Here is a 22,221-nt window from a genome sequence, read left to right on the forward strand (position 1 = left end):
TTAGATGGGGATGGAATTCCATCCCAGTCTGTTGTCTGTCAATGACCGCAGTGTCCATGCTGGTGTATAGGGAATAATAAGATTAGATAAATACGATGGACAGTGAATAAAATGCCTTATGTGCCAATGTCTGACCTGATAGACTTACCACCCAGGAATGCTAAAAAATCATCCCGCACATTCCTCAATCTTCACTTCCACAACTGCAGAGGTCTAAAATACAAACTAATGCATGCGTCAACCTTTTCCTACTTGAGCACACAATTCTGGAACGCGCTGCCGCGCAACTTGAAGACAATCCATGAACTAACCAACTTCCGCAAACTACTGAAGACCCATCTCTTTGACAAGGCGTACCACAAAGATCAACAAATGTGAACCATTACACAAATATCCAGAACTGCTTAAAGAAATTCGACTCACGAAATTAGTTCGTTACTCTACTATCCTGCTTAACTATTATCAGTTACCCAAGATCTTTTAGCAATACTAAATGTATATTGCTCGTTATTCTACTACCTTGCCTTACTATTATCATGTTACCCTTATGCAACACTAAATGTATATTTTCTTTAGATTATCTATTACTATTATCATGTTACCCAAGATCCTTAAGCAATACTAAATGTATATTTTCTTATAGATTTCCACTATTCATAATGTAATGTAAGCCACATTGAGCCTGCAAAGAGGTGGGAAAATGTGGGGTACAAATGCAATAAAATAAATAAACAAATAAATAAATAAAAATAAATGTAACTTTGTGTCATCAGCAAATTTAATGACCTCACTAGTTACACCCATCTCTAGGTCATTTATAAATATGTTAAAAAGCAGCGGTCCCAGCACAGACCCCTAGGGAACCCCACTAACTACCCTTTTCCATTGAGAATACTGACCATTTAACCCTACTCTCTGTTTTCTATCTTTTAACCAGTTTTTAATCCACAATAGAACACTACCTCCTATCCCATGACTCTCCAATTTACTCTGGAGTCTTTCATGAGGTACTTTGTCAAACGCTTTCTGAAAATCCAGATACACAATATCAACCTGCTCACCTTTATCCACATGTTTGTTCACCCCTTCAAAGAAACATAGTAGATTGGTGAGGCAAGATTTCCCTTCACTAAATCCATGCTTATATATTTAAGGCAAATAACTCCAAAGACTGCATATAGAATATGTACCATGCCAATCTCAAACCCTGAGGCAACATGATTAGTATCTGTAGGTCCATCTTTCTTCCTGTGCACAGTATTTACTCCTGGAGATCAAATGATGAAAGAAAACATCTTTAGAAAGACACAATAAATTTGGTGTAAACGTAGCGTTTCTTGCACTATATTACATTAGGCTTATATACCACTTTATCCAAATGGCTCCAAGCGATTTACAAAAAAAAAAAAAAATAAATGCCAAAGACAATTTTCCCACAGCAGACCCTTGGAAAATTACAAATATAGTTTTTTATTTATTTACTGCAGTTCTTTCAAAGTGGCTTATATGGAACTAAGAAATACAATTTTGGTCATTGTTCTTTGAACCTTTTCTAATTCCGCTATATCTTTTTTGAGATACGGCGACCAGAATTGAACACAATACTCAAGGTGCGGATGCACCATTGAGCGATACAAAGGCATTATAGTATTTTTGGCCTTATTCACCATCCCTTTCCTAATAATTCCTAGCATCCTGTTTGCTTTTTTGACCGCCGCCGCACCCTAAGCAGAAGATTTCAGTGTATTATCTACGATACCCAGATCTTTTTCTTGAGCGTTGACCCCCAAGGTGGACCCTAGCATCAGGTAACTATGATTCAGATTATTCTTTCCAATGTGCATCACCTTTCATTTGTCGGCCCAGTTTTCCAATTTCCTAAGGTCTTCCTGCAATACTTCACAGTCCGCATATTTTTTTTAACAATCTTGAATAGTTTTGTATCATCTGCAAATTTGATCACCTCACTCGTTGTTCCGATTTCCATATAATTTATAAATATGTTAAACAGTACCGGTCCCAGTATAGATCCCTGCGGCACTCCACTGTTCACCCTCCTCCATTGAGAGAAATGACCATTTAACCCTACCCTCTGTTTTCTGTCCAATAACCAATTCCTAATCTACACCAGAACCTTGCCTCTTATCCCATGACTCTTTAATTTTCTCAGGAGTCTCTCATGAGGAACTTTATCAAAAGCTTTCTGAAAATCTAGATACACTACATCAAAGAGCTCACGTTTATTCACACCTTCAAAGAAATTAAGCAAATTGGTGAGGCAAACCACGTTTGTCTATTGTTCTGTAATTATTTTTCTTTATAATAATTTCCACTATCTTGCCCGGCACCTTACCGGTCTATAATTTCCCGGATCACCCCTAGAACCTTTTTTAAAAAAATCGGTGTCACATTGGCCACCCTCCAATCTTCAGCAGATCAATAATTGTGTGTATGAGTTGCTTCTTCCATTAAAGGCTTGGGAGAAAAGCCAAGTTTTCACCTGCTTCCTGAAGTAGAGATAAATTGCATTGGGCAATGCCTTTCAGGGGCTGCATTCCAGAGGTGGGGGCTACTTCACAAAAGACTCACTGGCTGGTACCATATTATGTGATTTCCTTTGAAGGTGTGGTTAGGGATACTCCTTGGAAGGCTCTTAGAGATCTCAGAGGTGAATAGAGGGAGATCCTGTTCTTCAAGAACTCTGGCCCATTTCTATGAAGGGCCTTGAAGATCAGAAAGAGTTTTAAATTTAGCCTTGTATTGCACTGGTAGCCAATGAAGGTTTTATAGAAATGATGTGATGTGATCCCATCACTTAACAACCTTCTATCAATGCTGCTGCAGCATTCTGAATCAACAGGAGCTGGTGCAAACCCTTTGTAGTCAGACCAGTGTAGAGTGCATTACAGTAATATAATCTTGAAGTTATGGCACGAACCGCTGTGACAAGTCTTGCCTTCTCAATGTAAGGAAAGAGGCAGTGTAGGTGTTGCAAATGATAGAACCAGCTCCTGAAGGTTGCTTGGATTTGGGGGATCTGTGTAAGTAAAATGCTTTAAATCTCCTTCAGATGTATACTTGATAACTAGCCATATCTAGAAATGATTTGATTAGCTGTTATTTCTTTTGGTAATTACAAGGCATTTGTTCTATTAATGTGTTTCACATCCCGTTCCACTTTCTGGGACCTAGCTGAAACCAAGGCTTTACCCCAGATTTCTTAGTCAACAAATTAATAGCAACAAAATCACAAAGCTCTGCTGTTAAGATTTTCTCTGCAGTTAAAGACTTGAAGGGTTGAGTTAAGTTAAAGATGTGAAGGGGGAAGAGATAGGAGAAGAAAGGCAGAGCACTAGCTGCTCACTCTCTTACTGCAATATCAACACCATAATAGACAGAAGACGGAGGGATTATGATGGTGACACATCCAGACATGAGCGAGCGTCCTCTCAGCAGTAACATAGCTTTTAAAGACCAATCAGCCCATTCAATCTGTCCAATTATTCCAGTTTGCACTGCTAAGGTTAATTCGAACACAATTACTTACGGGATTATTGCTCCTCGTTCAGGCCAGTTGTTTGGTTGTAATTAGCCAGATACTATGGTGAATGGTTAGGAGATAAGTCCTTTCATTAAATAAACATTTACAAATTTCAGAACAAACAACACACTTAACACAAATACGGGCAAGAGAACAACTAATACCTGACCCAAACTGCTGCTCAACAGGTGTAACCACCAAAAATCATTCATTAGGTATTAGGAAAAGCTTGTGTAAAAAGAATTTTGTAAAGCCTTAAAAACCTAATAAGCTCAGCCTGCATCTTAACTGGTTGGGTAAGGTGTTCATCTATCTTCCATCTTGAGCAGAAAAGTATATAAAATCCCCCATTTAATTCATACCCAGTATGTTCTCCCAAGCCTATTCACTAGCTACCCATACCACCATGATTGTTGTCTTAACATCTGTATAGCCTGCCAAAAGCATGCCTTTCTGGAAGAACTTCCATATATTACTGAACTTGAGACTGCCAGACTGCCCTAGCTGCAAATTTATTCTAGTATAAAGACTTGATTTTAAAGGACAACATTAGCCCTTTATCTCCAATTTAGCTAACAAAAAAACACATCTTTAAAATTTCTGTTTGATCTGGGAAATGGTGGTAGGGACAAAGCAGGATAGCATCAAACCAGCCCAACCAGTCATGTCCTGGGAAGAACAAACTATTTCTCTGTTCTTAGATCCCAGGAGGAACTGTAGCAGCATATTTCCATGCACTGTATAATGACCATCAATCTCAAAGTCAGCAGCACAACCAAATGTCATTTGCAAGAGCTCTTGGAGGAAAATAAATGTAATTTTGCTACAATAATCTCTAACTTCCAACTAATCAGAAATAATTTACCAGTCTGATAGAGCTTGCCTAACTCATTTAATCAGTAGCACTGGAAAATATGTCTTCCTGCTACAAAACCAGCCATGCTACGCTTAGTCATAACAGAATTAGCTTCAGCTGTTAAAGGGGACATTGCCATAAAAAGGACTACCTCAGACAGTCCTTCCAGGTTTCCAAAAAATCCAGTTTCGCTTCAAACTACAGTATTGCCACTTTGGTATTAACCTCACAGAGGTGGCCACATGGTTGAAAATACCCATATTCCCAGCTCAGCAGTGTGTCACAATTTTGAAATCCTGCTGATTGCAAATCAAACACTACAAAGAGTTGACTAACAAGTTAAAGACATAACATTCACTTATTCACTTTCGGTTTCTTGGCCTCTCTACAAATCACAGTGGGTGGGTGGGGGGGGGGGGGGGGGGAAGTTTGGTTTGTGCAGTCTACATCAGGTACAAATCTCACTCCTAAAACAGGGTTTGACAGATTCATGATTTCTACTCTGTGGCATCTTGTGACTGTATTCACGACTCCTTTACTTTTCTACTTTCTTCACCCATGATGAGCTGATTTCCAGTTCCAACCTTGGTCACCACAATTACACAGATAAAGTAAACTATAATTAATATGAACTTCTTTCATTTCTTTTGAGACATTGGCCCCCTTTTACTAAGAAACTAGAGCATGTTAATGACCAAAATTAATGAACAGTAACGCAAAGCATCTGTGTTAAATGTTGAGGGTGTGCCAAGCATCATCCCATGCTCAAAGACATACACTTAGTATGCGCTCACTCCAGGAAACTATTGACCAGTGTATATAACAGAGGCCATGGCAAGGTGCAAACCACCTATATTTCTAGGTTTTATTTTAATATAGCTATTTTGCATTTCTTAAGCTGGGTGCAGATTTGGACTTGCAAAGACAGCTAGAAATGTATTTTTTTTCTGGTAACTACCCTTTTTGAGGCTGTAGAAATTTGTGGTTTGACATTTGGCCTATGCTAACTTGTGATAAATTGCTGGTCAGCAACTAAGAGACAGAGACTCCTATGGCTAAGGACACCAGATAAACAATCAAAAGGAGAAGTAAGTGGGTGAGGGTGAAATTGTAGCTTCAGCAAGAGGGTTGGGGGGGGGGGGGGGCGACTAGAATGGTGATTATGCATAAGAAAGACATAGGTCAAACCATTATCTAATGAAAACTTATGCTTATATGACAGGCCTTAAACTGTCCGTGCAATGAGGGAATTATAGAAATTGGAAGATGGCAGAAAGTGCTGGAACAGGATTCACCATAAAAGCAAACAGAATATTCTGGAAAGATGCATATTTATTAAGTAAGAGGGGTAATTAAGATAACGAAGAAAGAAAGAAAATGTATATAAGAGGAAATAGAACTGAAGATGAGGAGCCTCAGTCTACACTAGTAGGAGGACATATTGACAGCTCTCAGGAAAAGCTCTATTTGCTACATATTATTTTATTTATTTATTTATTTATTAATTATTAGGATTTATTTACTACTTTTTTGAAGGAATTCACTCAAGGCGGTGTACAGTTAGAATATTATACTCTATTGGGATTTTTATTTTCTTTAATATCTGAATAATTGCTTATTGGCTTCTTTGAATAAAGCGAATGCTACATACCTGTAGAAGGTATTCTCCGAGGACAGCAGGCTGATTGTTCTCACTGATGGGTGACGTCCTCGGCAGCCCCTCCAATCGGAATCTTCCTAGCAAAGTCCTTTGCTAGCTCTCGATGCGCGGCCGTCTTCCCGCCCGAAACCGGCTCGAGCCGGCCAGTCCAGTATGTAGCAAGACAATACAGTTCAAGGGAAGACACAACTCCAAAGGGGAGGCGGGCGGGTTTGTGAGAACAATCAGCCTGCTGTCCTCGGAGAATACCTTCTACAGGTATGTAGCATTCGCTTTCTCCAAGGACAAGCAGGCTGCTTGTTCTCACTGATGGGGTATCCCTAGCCCCCAGGCTCACTCAAAACAACAACCATGGTCAATTGGACCTCGCAACGGCGAGGACATAACTGAGATTGACCTAAAAAATTTACCAACTAACTGAGTGCAGCCTGGAACAGAACAAACAGGGCCCTCGGGGGGTGGAGTTGGATCCTAAAGCCCAAACAGGTTCTGAAGAACTGACTGCCCGAACTGACTGTCGCGTCGGGTATCCTGCTGTAGGCAGTAATGAGATGTGAATGTGTGGACAGATGACCACGTCGCAGCTTTGCAAATTTCTTCAATGGAGGCTGACTTCAAGTGGGCTACCGACGCAGCCATGGCTCTAACATTATGAGCTGTGACATGACCCTCAAGAGCCAGCCCCGCCTGGGCGTAAGTGAAGGAAATGCAATCTGCTAGCCAATTGGATATGGTGCGTTTCCCTACAGCCACTCCCCTCCTATTGGGATCAAAAGAAACAAACAATTGGGCGGACTGTCTGTGGGGCTGTGTCCGCTCCAGATAGAAGGCCAATGCTCTCTTGCAGTCCAATGTGTGCAGCTGACGTTCAGCAGGGCAGGAATGAGGACGGGGAAAGAATGTTGGCAAGACAATTGACTGGTTCAGATGAAACTCCGACACGACCTTTGGCAAGAACTTAGGGTGAGTGCGGAGGACTACTCTGTTATGATGAAATTTGGTGTAAGGGGCCTGGGCTACCAGGGCCTGAAGCTCACTGACCCTACGAGCTGAAGTAACTGCCACCAAGAAAATGACCTTCCAGGTCAAGTACTTCAGATGGCAGGAATTCAGTGGCTCAAAAGGAGGTTTCATCAGCTGGGTGAGAACGACATTGAGATCCCATGACACTGTAGGAGGCTTGACAGGGGGCTTTGACAAAAGCAAACCTCTCATGAAGCGAACAACTAAAGGCTGTCCGAGATCGGCTTACCTTCCACATGGTAATGGTATGCACTGATTGCGCTAAGGTGAACTCTTACAGAGTTGGTCTTGAGACCAGACTCAGACAAGTGCAGAAGGTATTCAAGCAGGGTCTGTGTAGGACAAGAGCGAGGAGCTAGGGCCTTGCTGTCACACCAGACGGCAAACCTCCTCCACAGAAAGAAGTAACTCCTCTTGGTGGAATCTTTCCTGGAAGCAAGCAAGACGCGGGAGACACCCTCTGACAGACCCAAAGAGGTAAAGTCTACGCTCTCAACATCCAGGCCGTGAGAGCCAGGGACCGGAGGCTGGGATGCAGAAGAGCCCCTTCGTTCTGCGTGATGAGGGTCGGAAAACACTCCAATCTCCACGGTTCTTCGGAGGATAACTCCAGAAGAAGAGGGAACCAGATCTGACGCGGCCAAAAAGGAGCAATCAGAATCATGGTGCCTCGGTCTTGTTTGAGTTTCAACAAAGTCTTCCCCACCAGAGGAATGGGAGGATAAGCATACAGCAGGCCTTCCCCCCAATCCAGGAGGAAGGCATCCGATGCCAGTCTGCCGGGGGCCTGAAGCCTGGAACAGAACTGAGGGACTTTGTGGTTCACTCGAGATGCGAAGAGATCCACCAAGGGGGTGCCCCACGCTTGGAAGATCTGGCGCACCACTATGGAGTTGAGCGACCACTCGTGAGGTTGCATAATCCTGCTCAATCTGTCGGCCAGACTGTTGTTTACGCCTGCCAGATATGTGGCTTGGAGCACCATGCCGAGACGGCGAGCCCAGAGCCACATGCTGACGGCTTCCTGACACAGGGGGCGAGATCCGGTGCCCCCCTGCTTGTTGACATAGTACATGGCAACCTGGTTGTCTGTCTGAATTTGGATAATTTGATGGGACAGCCGATCTCTGAAAGCCTTCAGAGCGTTCCAGATCGCTCGCAACTCCAGGAGATTGATCTGTAGACCGCGTTCCTGGAGGGACCAGCGTCCTTGGGTGTGAAGCCCATCGACATGAGCTCCCCATCCCAGGAGAGACGCATCCGTTGTCAGCACTTTTTGTGGCTGAGGAATTTGGAAAGGACGTCCCAGAGTCAAATTGGACCAGATTGTCCACCAATACAGGGATTCGAGAAAACTCGTGGACAGGTGGATCACGTCTTCTAGACCCCCAGCAGCCTGAGACCACTGGGAGGCTAGGGTCCATTGAGCAGATCTCATGTGAAGACGGGCCATGGGAGTCACATGGACTGTGGAGGCAATGTGGCCCAGCAATCTCAACATCTGCCGAGCTGTGATCTGCTGGGACGCTCGCACCCGCGAGACGAGGGACAACAAGTTGTTGGCCCTCGCCTCTGGGAGATAGGCGCGAGCCGTCCGAGAATCCAGCAGAGCTCCTATGAATTCGAGCTTCTGCACTGGGAGAAGATGGGACTTTGGATAATTTATCACAAACCCCAGTAGCTCCAGGAGGCGAATAGTCATCTGCATGGACTGCAGGGCTCCTGCCTCGGATGTGTTCTTCACTAGCCAATCGTCGAGATATGGGAACACATGCACCCCCAGCCTGCGAAGTGCCGCTGCTACTACAGCTAGGCACTTTGTGAACACCCTGGGCGCAGAGGCGAGCCCAAAGGGTAGCACACAGTACTGGAAGTGGCGTGTGCCCAACTGAAATCGCAGATACTGTCTGTGAGCTGGCAGTATCGGGATGTGTGTGTAGGCATCCTTCAAGTCCAGAGAGCATAGCCAATCGTTTTGCTGAATCATGGGGAGAAGGGTGCCCAGGGAAAGCATCCTGAACTTTTCTTTTACGAGATATTTGTTCAGGGCCCTTAGGTCTAGGATGGGACGCATCCCCCCTGTTTTCTTTTCCACAAGGAAGTACCTGGAATAGAATCCCAGCCCTTCTTGCCCGGATGGCACGGGCTCGACCGCATTGGCGCTGAGAAGGGCGGAGAGTTCCTCTGCAAGTACCTGCTTGTGCTGGAAGCTGTAAGACTGAGCTCCCGGTGGACAATTTGGAGGTTTGGAGGCCAAATTGAGGGTGTATCCTTGCCGGACTATTTGCAGAACCCACTGATCGGAGGTTATGAGAGGCCACCTTTGGTGAAAAGCTTTCAACCTCCCTCCGACTGGCAGGTCGCCCGACACTGACACTTGGATGTCGGCTATGCTCTGCTGGAGCCAGTCAAAAGCTCGCCCCTTGCTTTTGCTGGGGAGCCGCGGGGCCTTGCTGAGGCGCACGCTGCTGACGAGAGCGAGCGCGCTGGGGCTTAGCTTGGGCCGCAGGCTGTCGGGAAGGAGGATTGTACCTACGCTTACCAGAAGTATAGGGAACAGTCTTCCTTCCCCCGAAAAATCGTCTACCTGTAGAGGTAGAAGCTGAAGGCTGCCGGCGGGAGAACTTGTCGAATGCGGTGTCCCGCTGGTGGAGAGACTCTACCACCTGCTCGACTTTTTCTCCAAAAATGTTGTCCGCACGGCAAGGCGAGTCCGCAATCCGCTGCTGGATTCTATTCTCCAGGTCGGCGGCACGCAGCCATGAGAGTCTGCGCATCACCACACCTTGAGCAGCGGCCCTGGACGCAACATCAAAAGTGTCATAAACTCCTCTGGCCAGGAATTTTCTGCACGCCTTCAGCTGCCTGACCACCTCCTGAAAAGGCTTGGCTTGCTCAGGGGGAAGAGCATCAACCAAGCCCGCCAACTGTCACACATTATTCCGCATGTGTATGCTCGTGTAGAGCTGGTAAGACTGAATTTTGGCCACGAGCATAGAGGAATGGTAGGCCTTCCTCCCAAAGGAGTCTAAGGTTCTAGAGTCTTTGCCCGGGGGCGCCGAAGCATGCTCCCTAGAACTCTTAGCCTTCTTTAGGGCCAGATCCACAACTCCAGAGTCGTGAGGCAACTGAGTGCGCATCAGCTCTGGGTCCCCATGGATCCGGTACTGGGACTCGATCTTCTTGGGGATGTGGGGATTAGTTAAAGGCTTGGTCCAGTTCGCCAGCAATGTCTTTTTGAGGACATGGTGCAGGGGAACAGTGGACGCTTCCTTAGGTGGAGAAGGATAGTCCAGGAGCTCAAACATTTCAGCCCTGGGCTCGTCCTCCACAACCACCGGGAAGGGGATGGCCGTAGACATCTCCCGGACAAAGGAAGCAAAAGACAGACTCTCGGGAGGAGAAAGCTGTCTTTCAGGAGAGGGAGTGGGATCAGAAGGAAGACCCTCAGACTCCTCGTCAGAGAAATATCTGGGGTCTTCTTCTTCCTCCCACGAGGCCTCACCCTCGGTGTCAGACACAAGTTCACGGACCTGCGTCTGCAACCATGCCCGGCTCGACTCCGTGGAGCCACGTCCATGATGGGGGCGTCGAGAGGTAGACTCCCTCGCCCGCATCGGCGAAGCTCCCTCCGCCGACGTAGTCGGGGAGCCCTCCTGGGAGGTGGCCGCAGGAGGCGCAAGCACCGCCGGTACCGGAGGGGTAGGGCGCAACAGCTCTCCCAGAATCTCTGGGAGAACGGCCCGGAGGCTCTCGTTCAGAGCGGCTGCAGAGAAAGGCATGGAGGTCGATGCAGGCGTCGACGTCAGAACCTGTTCCGGGCGTGGAGGCTGTTCCGGGCTGTCCAGAGTGGAGCGCATCGACACCTCCTGAACAGAGGGTGAGCGGTCCTCTCGGTGCCGATGCCTGCTGGGTGCCGACTCCCTCGGCGACCCAGAGCTCTCGGTGCCGACGCGGGGAGGGGACCGGTGTCGATGCTTCTTCAACTTCTTCCGAAGCATGTCACCGGAGCTCCCCGGCACCGACGAGGAGGACGTAGAATCCAGCCGTCGCTTCCTCGGGGCCGAGGCCGAAGGAGGTCGGTCTCGGGGGGGCTGTACCGCAGGAGCCCTCAGGGTAGGAGGAGACCCACCCGAGGGCTCACCGCCACCAGCAGGGGAATGGACAGCCCTCACCTGCACTCCACTCGATGCACCACCGTCCGACGACATCAGGAGACGAGGTCCCGGTACCACCGACGTCGATGCAGCTATCCGATGTCTCGGCGCCGATGCAGAGGGCCGATGCCTCGATGCACTCGATGCACTGGCAGCCAAGGAAGAAGGTCTGGACGCTGATGACGCCGATGCACACGATGACCCCGGTGCCGATGCCGACGAAGAGCCCGAGAACAAAACGTTCCACTGGGCCAATCTCGCTACTTGAGTCCGCCTTTGTAAGAGGGAACACAGACTACAGTTCTGGGGACGGTGCTCGGCCCCCAGACACTGAAGACACGAAGAGTGCCTATCAGTGAGCGAGATTACCCGGGCGCACTGGGTGCACTTCTTGAAGCCGCTGGAAGGCTTCGATGTCATGGGCGGAAAAATCACGCCGGCGAAGTCAAAATCCGAAATGACGAATTTGGAGCACCAAAACTTTAAGGGAGAAAAATCTCGACCGAGGCCGAAAAGAGGCCTACCCCGACAACGAAAGAAAACTTACCGGGGCAAAAACTGGAAATACGGGAAGGGGCAAACGAAACCCAAGGGGGTTTCCGGAGCACTTTCCGAACGAAAAGAACTTTTCCGAAGAAAAAACACGTCGATTAGATAACGGACGCGCGAGGTCGACTCTCCGGGGCTCAACACGGCAAAAAACACAGCCGTACCGAGTGCGGACGAAAGAAGACTGGCCGGCTCGAGCCGGTTTCGGGCGGGAAGACGGCCGCGCATGCGCGGTGCGCGCGGGCGCGCGAGAGCTAGCAAAGGACTTTGCTAGGAAGATTCCGATTGGAGGGGCTGCCGAGGACATCACCCATCAGTGAGAACAAGCAGCCTGCTTGTCCTCGGAGAAACATTTATTAAGTCTAATACTTACTTAGTAGCCAGAGTTTTTCTTGCCTAGGGTTCTGCCTTGGGGAGAAAAGATTTACTCGAGGGTCCACCTTCCAGAAGACCTCTAGAAGGCTACCCCTGTCTCTGAGGCAAGAGCAGGAGTGCACCAGCTGATTGAAACTGCAGAAAGATTTTCCACACAATGCATAATTATGCTGTGGAATCTGTTGCCAGAAGATGTGGTCAAGGCAACCAACACACAGTATTTCAGAAAAGGACAGGACAAGATCGTGCAGGAAAAGTCCATAAAAACAATTATTAGCCAGGAAGGCTTGGGACAGCCACTGTCAATCCCTGAAAATCTGCCAGGTAGTTGTGACCTAGATTGGCCACTGTTGGGAGATTTGACCGGAACTCAGTCTAAGAAAGGCTTTTCTTACTTTCTTAAGTGCATTGCAGATACAGTAGATGCATTAACTGCTGCACATTGTCTTTGTGCTAATGGTTCACATTCAGAACCATCTGCACATTCAATGTAAGGCAGTCCTCGCCCATTCCCCTTGTCAGTTAACGCAGGAATTAGATCATACAATACCAAATCATAGAGTGCATCAGCAGTGAATGTGGAAATTAGCAAGCAAAGGAAAAGGGGCTCACTGCCTAAGACAGTGTTTTTCATTACAAGGCCCAGAAGCCAGTGGCAGCCACCACCAACTAAGTATGGCCCCTGACACTTTTCCCAGTACACAATCGTCCTCCACATTTTTCTCAGACTTGGCGTCGGCATACCATCATAACAGTTAACTGTACCACACATAGTAACATTTTTCTCAGACTTGGCGTCAGCATACCATCATAACAGTTAACTGTACCACACATAGTAACATAGTAGATGACGGCAGAAAAAGACCTGCACAGTCAATCCAGTCTGCCCAACAAGACAAATATATGCGTAAACCTTACCTTGATTTGTACCTGCCTTATTCAGGGCACAGACCGTACAAGTCTGCCCAGCAGTACTTCCCGTCTCCCAACCACCAGTCCCGCCTCCCATCGCTGGCTCTGGCACAGACCGTATAAGTCTGGCCTCCACTATCCTCGCCTCCCAACCACCAACCCCTCTTCCCCCACCTGCTCCACCACCCAATTTCAGCTAAAGGATCCATTCCTACTGCACAGGATTCCTTTATGCATAGGAATGGATGGCGGAGCAGGTGGGGGAAGAGGGGTTGGTGGTTGGGAGGCGAGGATAGTGGAGGGCAGACTTACACTGCTCTTAGCACTAAAAGCTGCCCAAAAAACACCATGCAGTTCAAACCTACTGCAATTTATTTGATGCTGGAAATAAACAGAATCCGTGTTCAAAAGGTTACACCACAAACAAGCCTCCAGAGAAAGTCCTTGGGGGGGAGGGGGTTAAAAAAACTGTAGGGTTGGAGAAGAGCCAGCTCGAAGGGATGGGAGTGGTCACAGAATGTCTGCTGTTTTGTCCAGGGATAGTCTTGCCTCTCACACTGAAGCTGTTTCGACAAACCAGCTCCCTCTTTAAAAATAGCAAAGATCTCTGGTATAATATAAAGTTGCCAGTAGCCTGGCTAGCAGGATATGCAGACTCAGACCAAGACTTCACAGAGCCCAGAATTCTGGTTCTGACACTGGCCAATCTGGACATCTGTTTCAATGCACGAAGTTACGATGGATGCGAGCAGTGCTGGGCAGGTAGTCAGGCACTGCCTCGGGTATGAGAGTGAAAATGAATGGTTCAAGATATAGAAAGGTTTTTAGCTGAAGTAGCAAATGGAAAAATAGCGTTAAAACACGAGAGAGGTGATGTTAAGGAAGCTTCCTCTTATTCAAGGTACAAACCATCTCAGAAACATTAGGGAATAAGATATTGAGGAGGAACCAGGGAACTGTTTTGCTTATGGAAAGAAGAATCTGCATTTTTGTCTCTTCTTCACTAAACTATGCCTACAAGAAGTTCCATCCAGAACTCAAAGACCCAACTTCTAGGAGGTGTACCTATACATATCCATGCAACATTACAAACAAGGTTCAAACACCATTAATGGTTGCATTTATCATACAATGTAAATTACTAAACAACTGTTAAATATTTATCAAACAATTGAAATCTTTATTAAATATCTTAAATATAATCAAATTTTACAACACACAATGTCATAAATGTACCACATTCATACACTCGCATTCACCCAACATATAATATACATAAAATATACTACATAAAACAATCCAGCACTATCCTCACTGTATGAATCAGCCTCTCCTATACCGTGTTATACACACTAACTCTCAACTCAATGTCCAGTAAGATGGTATCTATTCATCCGTGTATTCAGTAGTAAACCTTCCCATAGTCTTTAAGTCCATGCAGACTCACGATAAATCACCAATCTTTAATGATGAGCACTCACACGGTGCTGTCATAGTTCAATCAATGAGATGGCTGTAAACTTTTATGATAGTCGAACTCAAACCCAGGATCACGTTCTCAGGACTTTGCCTGACATGTTTGTTCAACTTTAATCAACTGTTCAACATGCCTCAGAAGAACCCGACACAATCATGTTTCGCTAAATAAATCGTCTTCAAGGGTCTTTCAATCAGCTACAGCAAGCAGCCGGTGGAAACGTCAAAAAGACGCCCACACATGCGCACTTATCAATAAATCACTCCTGTTGTCTCAGTCTTGAAGGCCCAGTGTTGCTTTTTTTTTTTTTTTGTCTGTATACTTTCTATGTATGCTGTTTACCCTCTCTGTTCGGTCTGTACAATAGACTAATGAAAATCTAAAAAAGTGGCTAGGGGCATTTATGTTGTACAAAGAAAAAAGAAAATTAAGGTGAACCAAAAAACAAACAAACAACCTTATAAAAATAGAACTTTTCTATGTCTTCTTTTTTTTTTTACTTTTATTACCTAAATATATGCAAATGTATGCTCTCTTATGGTTCCCAGTTAGAATTAAAAGTACATAAGTATTGCCACACTGGGACAGACCAAAGGTCCATCAAGCCCAGCAACCTGTTTCCAACAGTGGCCAATCTAGGTCACAAATACCTGGCAAAATCCCCAAAAAGTTCAATACATTTTATGCTGCTTATCCCCAAGTCAATTTAATAATGGTCTATGGACTTTTCCTTTAGGAAGCCGTCTAGACCTTTTTTAAACCCTGCTAAGCTAACTGCCTTTATCACATTCTCTGGCATATGTGGTAAAGGCACATATGAGTTTATCTTGTTGGGCAGACTGGATGGACCATGCAGGTCTTTTTCTGCCGTCATCTACTATGTTACTATGAATTCCAGAGTTTAATTACACGTTGAGTGAACAAGCATTTTCTCTGATTCGTATTAAATTTACTACTTTGTAGCTTCATTGCATGCCCCCTATTCCTATTATTATTTTAAAGAGTAAACGAACTATTCACGTCTACCCGTTCCACTCCACTCATTATTTTATAGACCTCTAGCATATCTCCCCCTCTGCAGTCTCTTCTCGAAGCTGAAGAGCCCTAGCCGATTCAGCCTTTCCTCATAGGGAAGTCATCCCATCCCCTTTAGCATTTTCATCGCCCTTCTCTGTACCTTTTCTAATTCCACTGTATCTTTTTTGAGATGCAGTGACCAGAACACAGTATTCGAGGTACAGTCGCACCATGAACTGATACAAAGGCATTATAACGTCCTCACTTTTGTTTTCCATTCCTTTCCTAATAATACCTAACATTCTATTTGCTTTCTTAGCCGCCGCCGCACAGTGAGCAGAGGGTTTCAACTTATCATCAACGACGCCAAGATCCCTTTCTTGGTCGGTAACTCCTAACGTGGAACCTTGCATTACATAGCTACAGTTTGGGTTCCTCTTTCCCACATGCATCACTTTGCACTTGTTCACATTAAAAGTCATCTGCCATTTAGACGCCCAGTCCCCCAGTCTCGTGAGGTCCTCTTGTAAGTTTTCACAATCCTCTCGCGATTTAACAACTTTAAATAACTTTGTGTTGTCAGCAAATTTAATTACCTCACTAGTTACTCCCATCTCTAGGTCATTTATAAATATGTTAAAAAGCAGCGGTCCTAGCACGGAGCCCCGGGGAACCCCACTAACTACCCTTCTCCACTGACCATTTAACCCTACTCTCTGTTTTCTATCATTTAACCAGTTTTTAATCCACAATAGAACACTACCTCCTATCCCATGACTCTCCAATTTCTTCTGGAGTCTTGAGGTACTTTGTCCAACGCCTTTTGAAAATCCAGATACACAATATCAACTGGCTCGCCTTTATCCACATGTTTGTTCACCCCTTCAAAGAAATGTAATGGATTGGTGAGGCAAGATTTCCCTTCACTAAATCCATGTTGGCTTTCTCTCATTAATCTATGCTTTTGAATATACTCTGTAATGTTGTTGTTTATAATGCAATATCTTTCTGAATATGCAACATGTTGAATTTAAGTGTCTACACCTTTATAATCAGTTACTTCATTGACCAAGGAAAGCGCCAACACCCAGTGTAAGAACAAAATCTTAAGTATTTTGTTTGATTAAACAAAAGAGATGCTCAGGCTCAAAATGGACGATCAAAACAGCTGTCATTAATTTCATATCCACAGGAGAGTTCTCATCAGTGTATTAGTAACTATTGTGCGGACGCGTTAAAGATCTACATTGGCATCTTAAGCAAAAGACTTGAAGAGTCTAAAATGGCTCTTTACAATGTTTCCCAGCCCAAGTAGAAACCTAGACTGTGAAATTTATATAGTATACCTGAATGCACATTCCCCATCCCACAGAAATCTCATCAGCCACAAGGGCATGAACCACACATCCAGACTGACTTATCCATGGAGTTCTGACCCAACATGGCACATGTCACACCCTAGGGGTCAGATATTGAGCAACAACTAAAAGATTATTTTTGTGTTGCTAAATGAGAGACACATTAAATTCACAACACAATGTTCAACTGAGAAGATAAACTTTTTTGATGTAGATGTCTGTCAACAAGGCTCCACATTTAAAACTAAGATTTATTCTAAACCCACAGACCGTAACACACCACTACAATTACTCATCCTTCACTGTTAAAATGTAATTTACCTTTTCTCAGTTTTTAAGATTTTGACAAATTTGATCTGATTTAGAGGACTTCAAATCTCAATCAAAAACATTATGGAACAAATTGCTCAACAGAGATCAACCTAAACAAGAATTGAAGCAGACTTATTCAATCAGCGACAACATCTATTACAAAAGAAGAGAACGTCTTCCGTGGATCAGGATGTATGCCAAACTTATGTAACAAAATTTACCAATGGTTCTACAGAAATAGCATGGATTAGAAATCACTGGCCAGTGATACAAACACACAGTTTCTTCAACAGTCATAATTTATGAACAGCCTATTCTAACGGACAAAATTTAAGGAAATTATTGAGTTTTCCATGTGTCTGCTGTCTCACCTATCACCCACTACAAATGTGGCTATTCTAAAACTTGTCAGGTGACAGTCGAGGTCAAATTTAATAATCCTGAAGATGGTCGAACCTACAAAGTAAAACATTACACGGACTACAGTAGTACCTATATTAGTATATATATTGCATTGTCCATGTCCAAAACTTTATGTAGGAAAAGCTACTAGAGCTTTGAAGATGAACATAAATGGACATCGTTCGTGTCATGCTCATAAAACACAAGCAGCGCCTATGGTGACACATTGGATAACTTTTAACCACACATTTGAAGAACTACAATGTTTAGTCACTGATCTAGTGAAGGAAAACATAAAAGTAGGAAAGAGGGGTAATAAAATTGATTCAACTGAAACAGAAGCAGATTTTCAGACTGCAGAGTTTGGAACCTCAAGGATTAAATGTCTCAATTATGTGGAAAGCCTTTTTTTTTTTTGTTTAAATCAACCATGATTCAGAGATTTTGTAAATAACTATGATTCAGACAGCAGTTCTTTAAACAATCTTTCGATGACTGGCCAGCATTGGATGACTTCTTTTTTGGGGGACTGGTTAATCTTTGGTGGCATCTTATTTAAATATAGACGCCATTTTGAAAAAAATAAATGCTGGCTGGAAGTGTTGTTTGCTCCTGCATCGGGTGGTAAGCCATAATTTCAATAGCCTAAAGAACAGAGAATTTGTCCAGTACTCATTTTCTATTTTGTTTTTTTGCAGCATAAACACTCTATGGTTTTGGATAACGCTGATCTAGCAGCTCCTGAAGAAGCCAAAGTGGGTGAAACGGTTCAGAGTGAAAAGAAGCCGGTTCAAAAGTTAAGTTGTGTATTATTTGCAACTACTTTTTAAATAGCAAAGCTGCAGGAAAAAATATAGGAAAAAACAATGGAAAAAAAATAAGAGTAACAAATTTGAAGGACTCTAGTAAAAATGAGGAAAAAGCATGAAATAAGAAAAAATGAGGAATAAATAATAGGAAGGAGGAGGTTTTTGGACTAGTGATTTTAATTAAAGTTTGGAAAAACATTTTGCACAAAATAAGCATCCTTTCCCTCTTTGAAATTAAAATTAAAAGCAAAGTGATTACTAGTATATTTGTGGTGATGCCCTAGGGGTGTATATTCATAAGGTGCATTCGGTTACCTTTAAATTTACAATTTTCAACAATTTTTATTAATAATCCAGCATGTTAGACATAACCCACCAACTCAATACAGAACATGCCACCTCAAACAAGGTAATGTAATTCGTTTTCAAATATTTAACATTTTTTCCACCTTCCCACCTCCCGTGTGGGGTAGTCATGCCCTTTACATTGAACAATTATATACATGTAAGCCAATCAAATTTGGTAGATAGCTTCAAAAGTATTTTAACACTAATATTTTTATCTACACGTGATCCCACTCTATCAATTAGAATCTCCCCCTTCCTCTACGGCAATACTCTTCCCATCAAGTCCCCAGGTAGTCTGGTTTCTTATGACCCCCCCAAGACAATCAATGGGAAGGCAACGCACACCGGGTTACCTTTAAATTTAAAGTGGAAGCAAATTGCTTTTGAGTGTGTGAATACCTATAAAATTATACATGCACAATTGATTTTCATGCTTAAAGTTCATGCACATACAGTGCATGTGCAAAGAACAAAGGTGAAACAAAATGCCACCAAACTGAGAAAAATTAGTTTAAAATCTGGCACAACTCAAACTTTTTTGGGGGTTGTGAACACCTCTACTGTGCCCTACCAGTCATGCCATTTGCAATGTTTCCATTTCATCTGATCTCCCTTTTAATACTATTCCATGTTCCTATGAGGAATAGATTTCCAGGCAGAACCTCAGACCTTCAATAAATCAACTGTTTTCTCTTGGGGCAAGAGATCTCATGGCTTACGTGGCTCAACCTCTATCAATAACTTACCTTTGGACATGTAATCTCTGTCTGCTGGATCATGATCAGGGCTGAGGAGATTAGAGCTCCCTGACGCACATAATTCACTGGATCATTTGTCATTGGTTCCAACAAGTTAATAGCTTCCTAGAAAAAAAACAAGCAAGCATTAACTTCATTAGCTGCTGGGCAGCTTAATATTAGGTCATTAGATGACTACATTCTGACCGTGATCACAGCTCCTTGTCGACTGCACTGACAGTGAAAGGGAGAAGCAGGAGGAAGATGCAACTGCGTATGCCCAACCTTGCATAGCTAGTACAATCCATCAAGTCAAGGGATTAAACTATCAATATGTAACCGCTTATTTGAATCTAGTCTCCAAGACCGATGCCAGTATATATCCAACTTAGAGCTGTGGTCTATGTTTTGGGCAATGTTATAATGTTTGTGCTATAAGAGGCCTCTCTTCTGCCCCCACTGTGGACACTGAACAGTCAGAGATACAATATCACTGGGCTGCAGTTTAATCATTTACTTTGAAGGCTAATGGTGATTCTTCAGGGTGTGGCATAAGTATTCCATTTTCCTCAAATGGAAAAGAGCAGCAATTTTTATATGACCTGCTTAAACTATTTACAGTTGGCTACATACAGACTTCACTGCTTCCAGTAAAATCCATAATGTTCTGTTCTGCCCTCCCCCCCCCCCCAAAAAAAACAAAAAAACATCCCAGACACTTTACATACACTCTTATGTACATTTAAATCCTTAGTATCACTTCCAAACATGACCCAAAAGTGCATTACACCAGACTGTCAAACGGTTGAATTATCTTTTAATCTATTTATTCTCTGCCCTCTTGTTCTACCAAGTCCCTCCATCCTAAATTGCTTCTTGCATACATTTGTGTGGGGCCCTCACAAGCATATGATGCTATTACTTTGTGTTTCTGCATAATCCGAGGGATATATGTTGCTTTCCTCTGAAATCCTGTCACCTTGCTCATAACGAAGTTCATATGAGGCCTTCACAAATCCCCCTCCCCCCCCCCCCCCCCCCCCCACTGCTAATCACCCTATGCAGGCACATGAGGACCTCAAAGCTTTGCTCTTACCATGTGTGTTTGGTTTTCATTCTCTCTGTGTCTTACTATTTATACAAAATGCCTGATTAAACTTTCTTCAGTGTGACAGAAAGCTTAACTTCATTTCTGGCCTCGGTGCCGAAACATTCTCAGAGCCTTCCAAGTGCCCAACTAACTCCCCGGCAGACGGCTTTCAATATAAACAGAGGCTTCAAGGTTTTATTTAAGAAATAAAAATAATTAAAATATGGAACTTCAGCTAGCCAGCTTCAATTAGCTATATCCTAGAGATTGTTTGGAAATAAAACAGACCATTTCAAAATGATGAAGAGAAAATTTCCATTAAATGACCATGTCAGATACAGTGTCTTACAGAACTTTCATTTTGCAGTGCCACAAGAGATTTACATAATAATCTGGAAGAAAGAAATCAGTTTCTAATTGAAGTAACCTTACAAAATGTGACTTTTTATGAACGATTTAGCTCCACCTTATTTGAAAGATCTTGCACGGTTTTGCTCTCCAGTTTGCACCCTTTATAATCCCCAAGAGAGTCAGTTATTTATTCCAGATCTTTCTGGCATTTAAAGTTTATGGTCCTAAACTCCAGAATGCAGTTGCACAGGATATCATTAAAATCATCTAGACTACCTGAACACTGCAGCGTAGCCAATCTTTAAAATGTTCCAGGGTGATCTGGGAAACTATGCCATCAGTGAATTAGTACAGTACAAGCAATAACGCCACATCACATACATAATGGCAACATGAAGAATACACACCCTATCAACGAACAAAATTAAACATAGTCAGTCATAGTTTAAAGTCAGAGTCAACACGGATTTAACCAAGGGAAGTCTTGCCTGACCAAGCTGCTACATTTTTTTAAGGTAAATAAACATGTCGAGAAAGGTGATCCAGTTGATGTGGAGGGGCATAATCGAACGACAACGTCTATCTCCATGGGCGTTTATCTCCGAGAATGGGTCCATGAAGGGGCGGACCGAACCGTAGTTTCGGAAAAAATAGACGTCCATGTTTTATTCGACAATTTGTGAGCTGGGCGTTTTTGTTTTTCAGTGATAATGGAAAATGAAAGCGCCCAGCTCAAAAACAAATAAATCCAAGGCATTTGTTCGTGGGAGGGGCCAGGATTCGTAGTGCACTGGTCCCCCTCACATGCCAGGACACCAACCGGGCACCCTAGGGGGCACTTTTACAAAAAAAAAAAAAGGTAAAACAGCTCCCAGGTGCATAGCACCCTTCCCTTGTGTGTTGAGCCCCCCAAATCCCCCTCAAAACCCACTGCCCACAAGTCTACACCATTACTATAGCCCTAAGGGGTGAAGGGGGGCACCTACATGTGGGTACAGTGGGTTTGGGGGGGTTGGACGACAAAGCATTAAGCAGCACAATTGTAACAGGTGGGGGGGATGGGCCTGGGTCTACCTGCCTGACGTCCACTGCACCCCCTAATAACTGCTCCAGTGACCTGCATACTGCTGCCAGGGAGGTGGGTATGACATTTGAGGGTGAACATAAAAAGTTGTGAAACGGCATATGTTTGTGGTGGGAGGGGGTTTGTGACCACTGGGGGAGTCAGGGGAGGTCATCCCCGACTC

The 22,221-nt window shown here is 44.1% G+C and overlaps 1 protein-coding gene across 1 annotated transcript in view; it reads right to left on the reverse strand.

Moving 5' to 3' along the window:
* The window catches only part of PSMD1 (proteasome 26S subunit, non-ATPase 1), a 188,651-nt gene that overhangs the window by 33,693 nt on the left and 132,737 nt on the right, over positions 1-22,221 (reverse strand). Inside the window, exon 18 of the mRNA XM_030215782.1 lies at positions 19,543-19,659. Within this exon, the coding sequence (XP_030071642.1) occupies positions 19,543-19,659 (117 nt within the window). The remainder of the gene's footprint in view (positions 1-19,542; positions 19,660-22,221) is intronic.

Source organism: Microcaecilia unicolor, chromosome 10 (genome assembly GCF_901765095.1).
Source record: "Microcaecilia unicolor chromosome 10, aMicUni1.1, whole genome shotgun sequence".
Classification (NCBI taxonomy): Eukaryota; Metazoa; Chordata; class Amphibia; order Gymnophiona; family Siphonopidae; genus Microcaecilia; species Microcaecilia unicolor.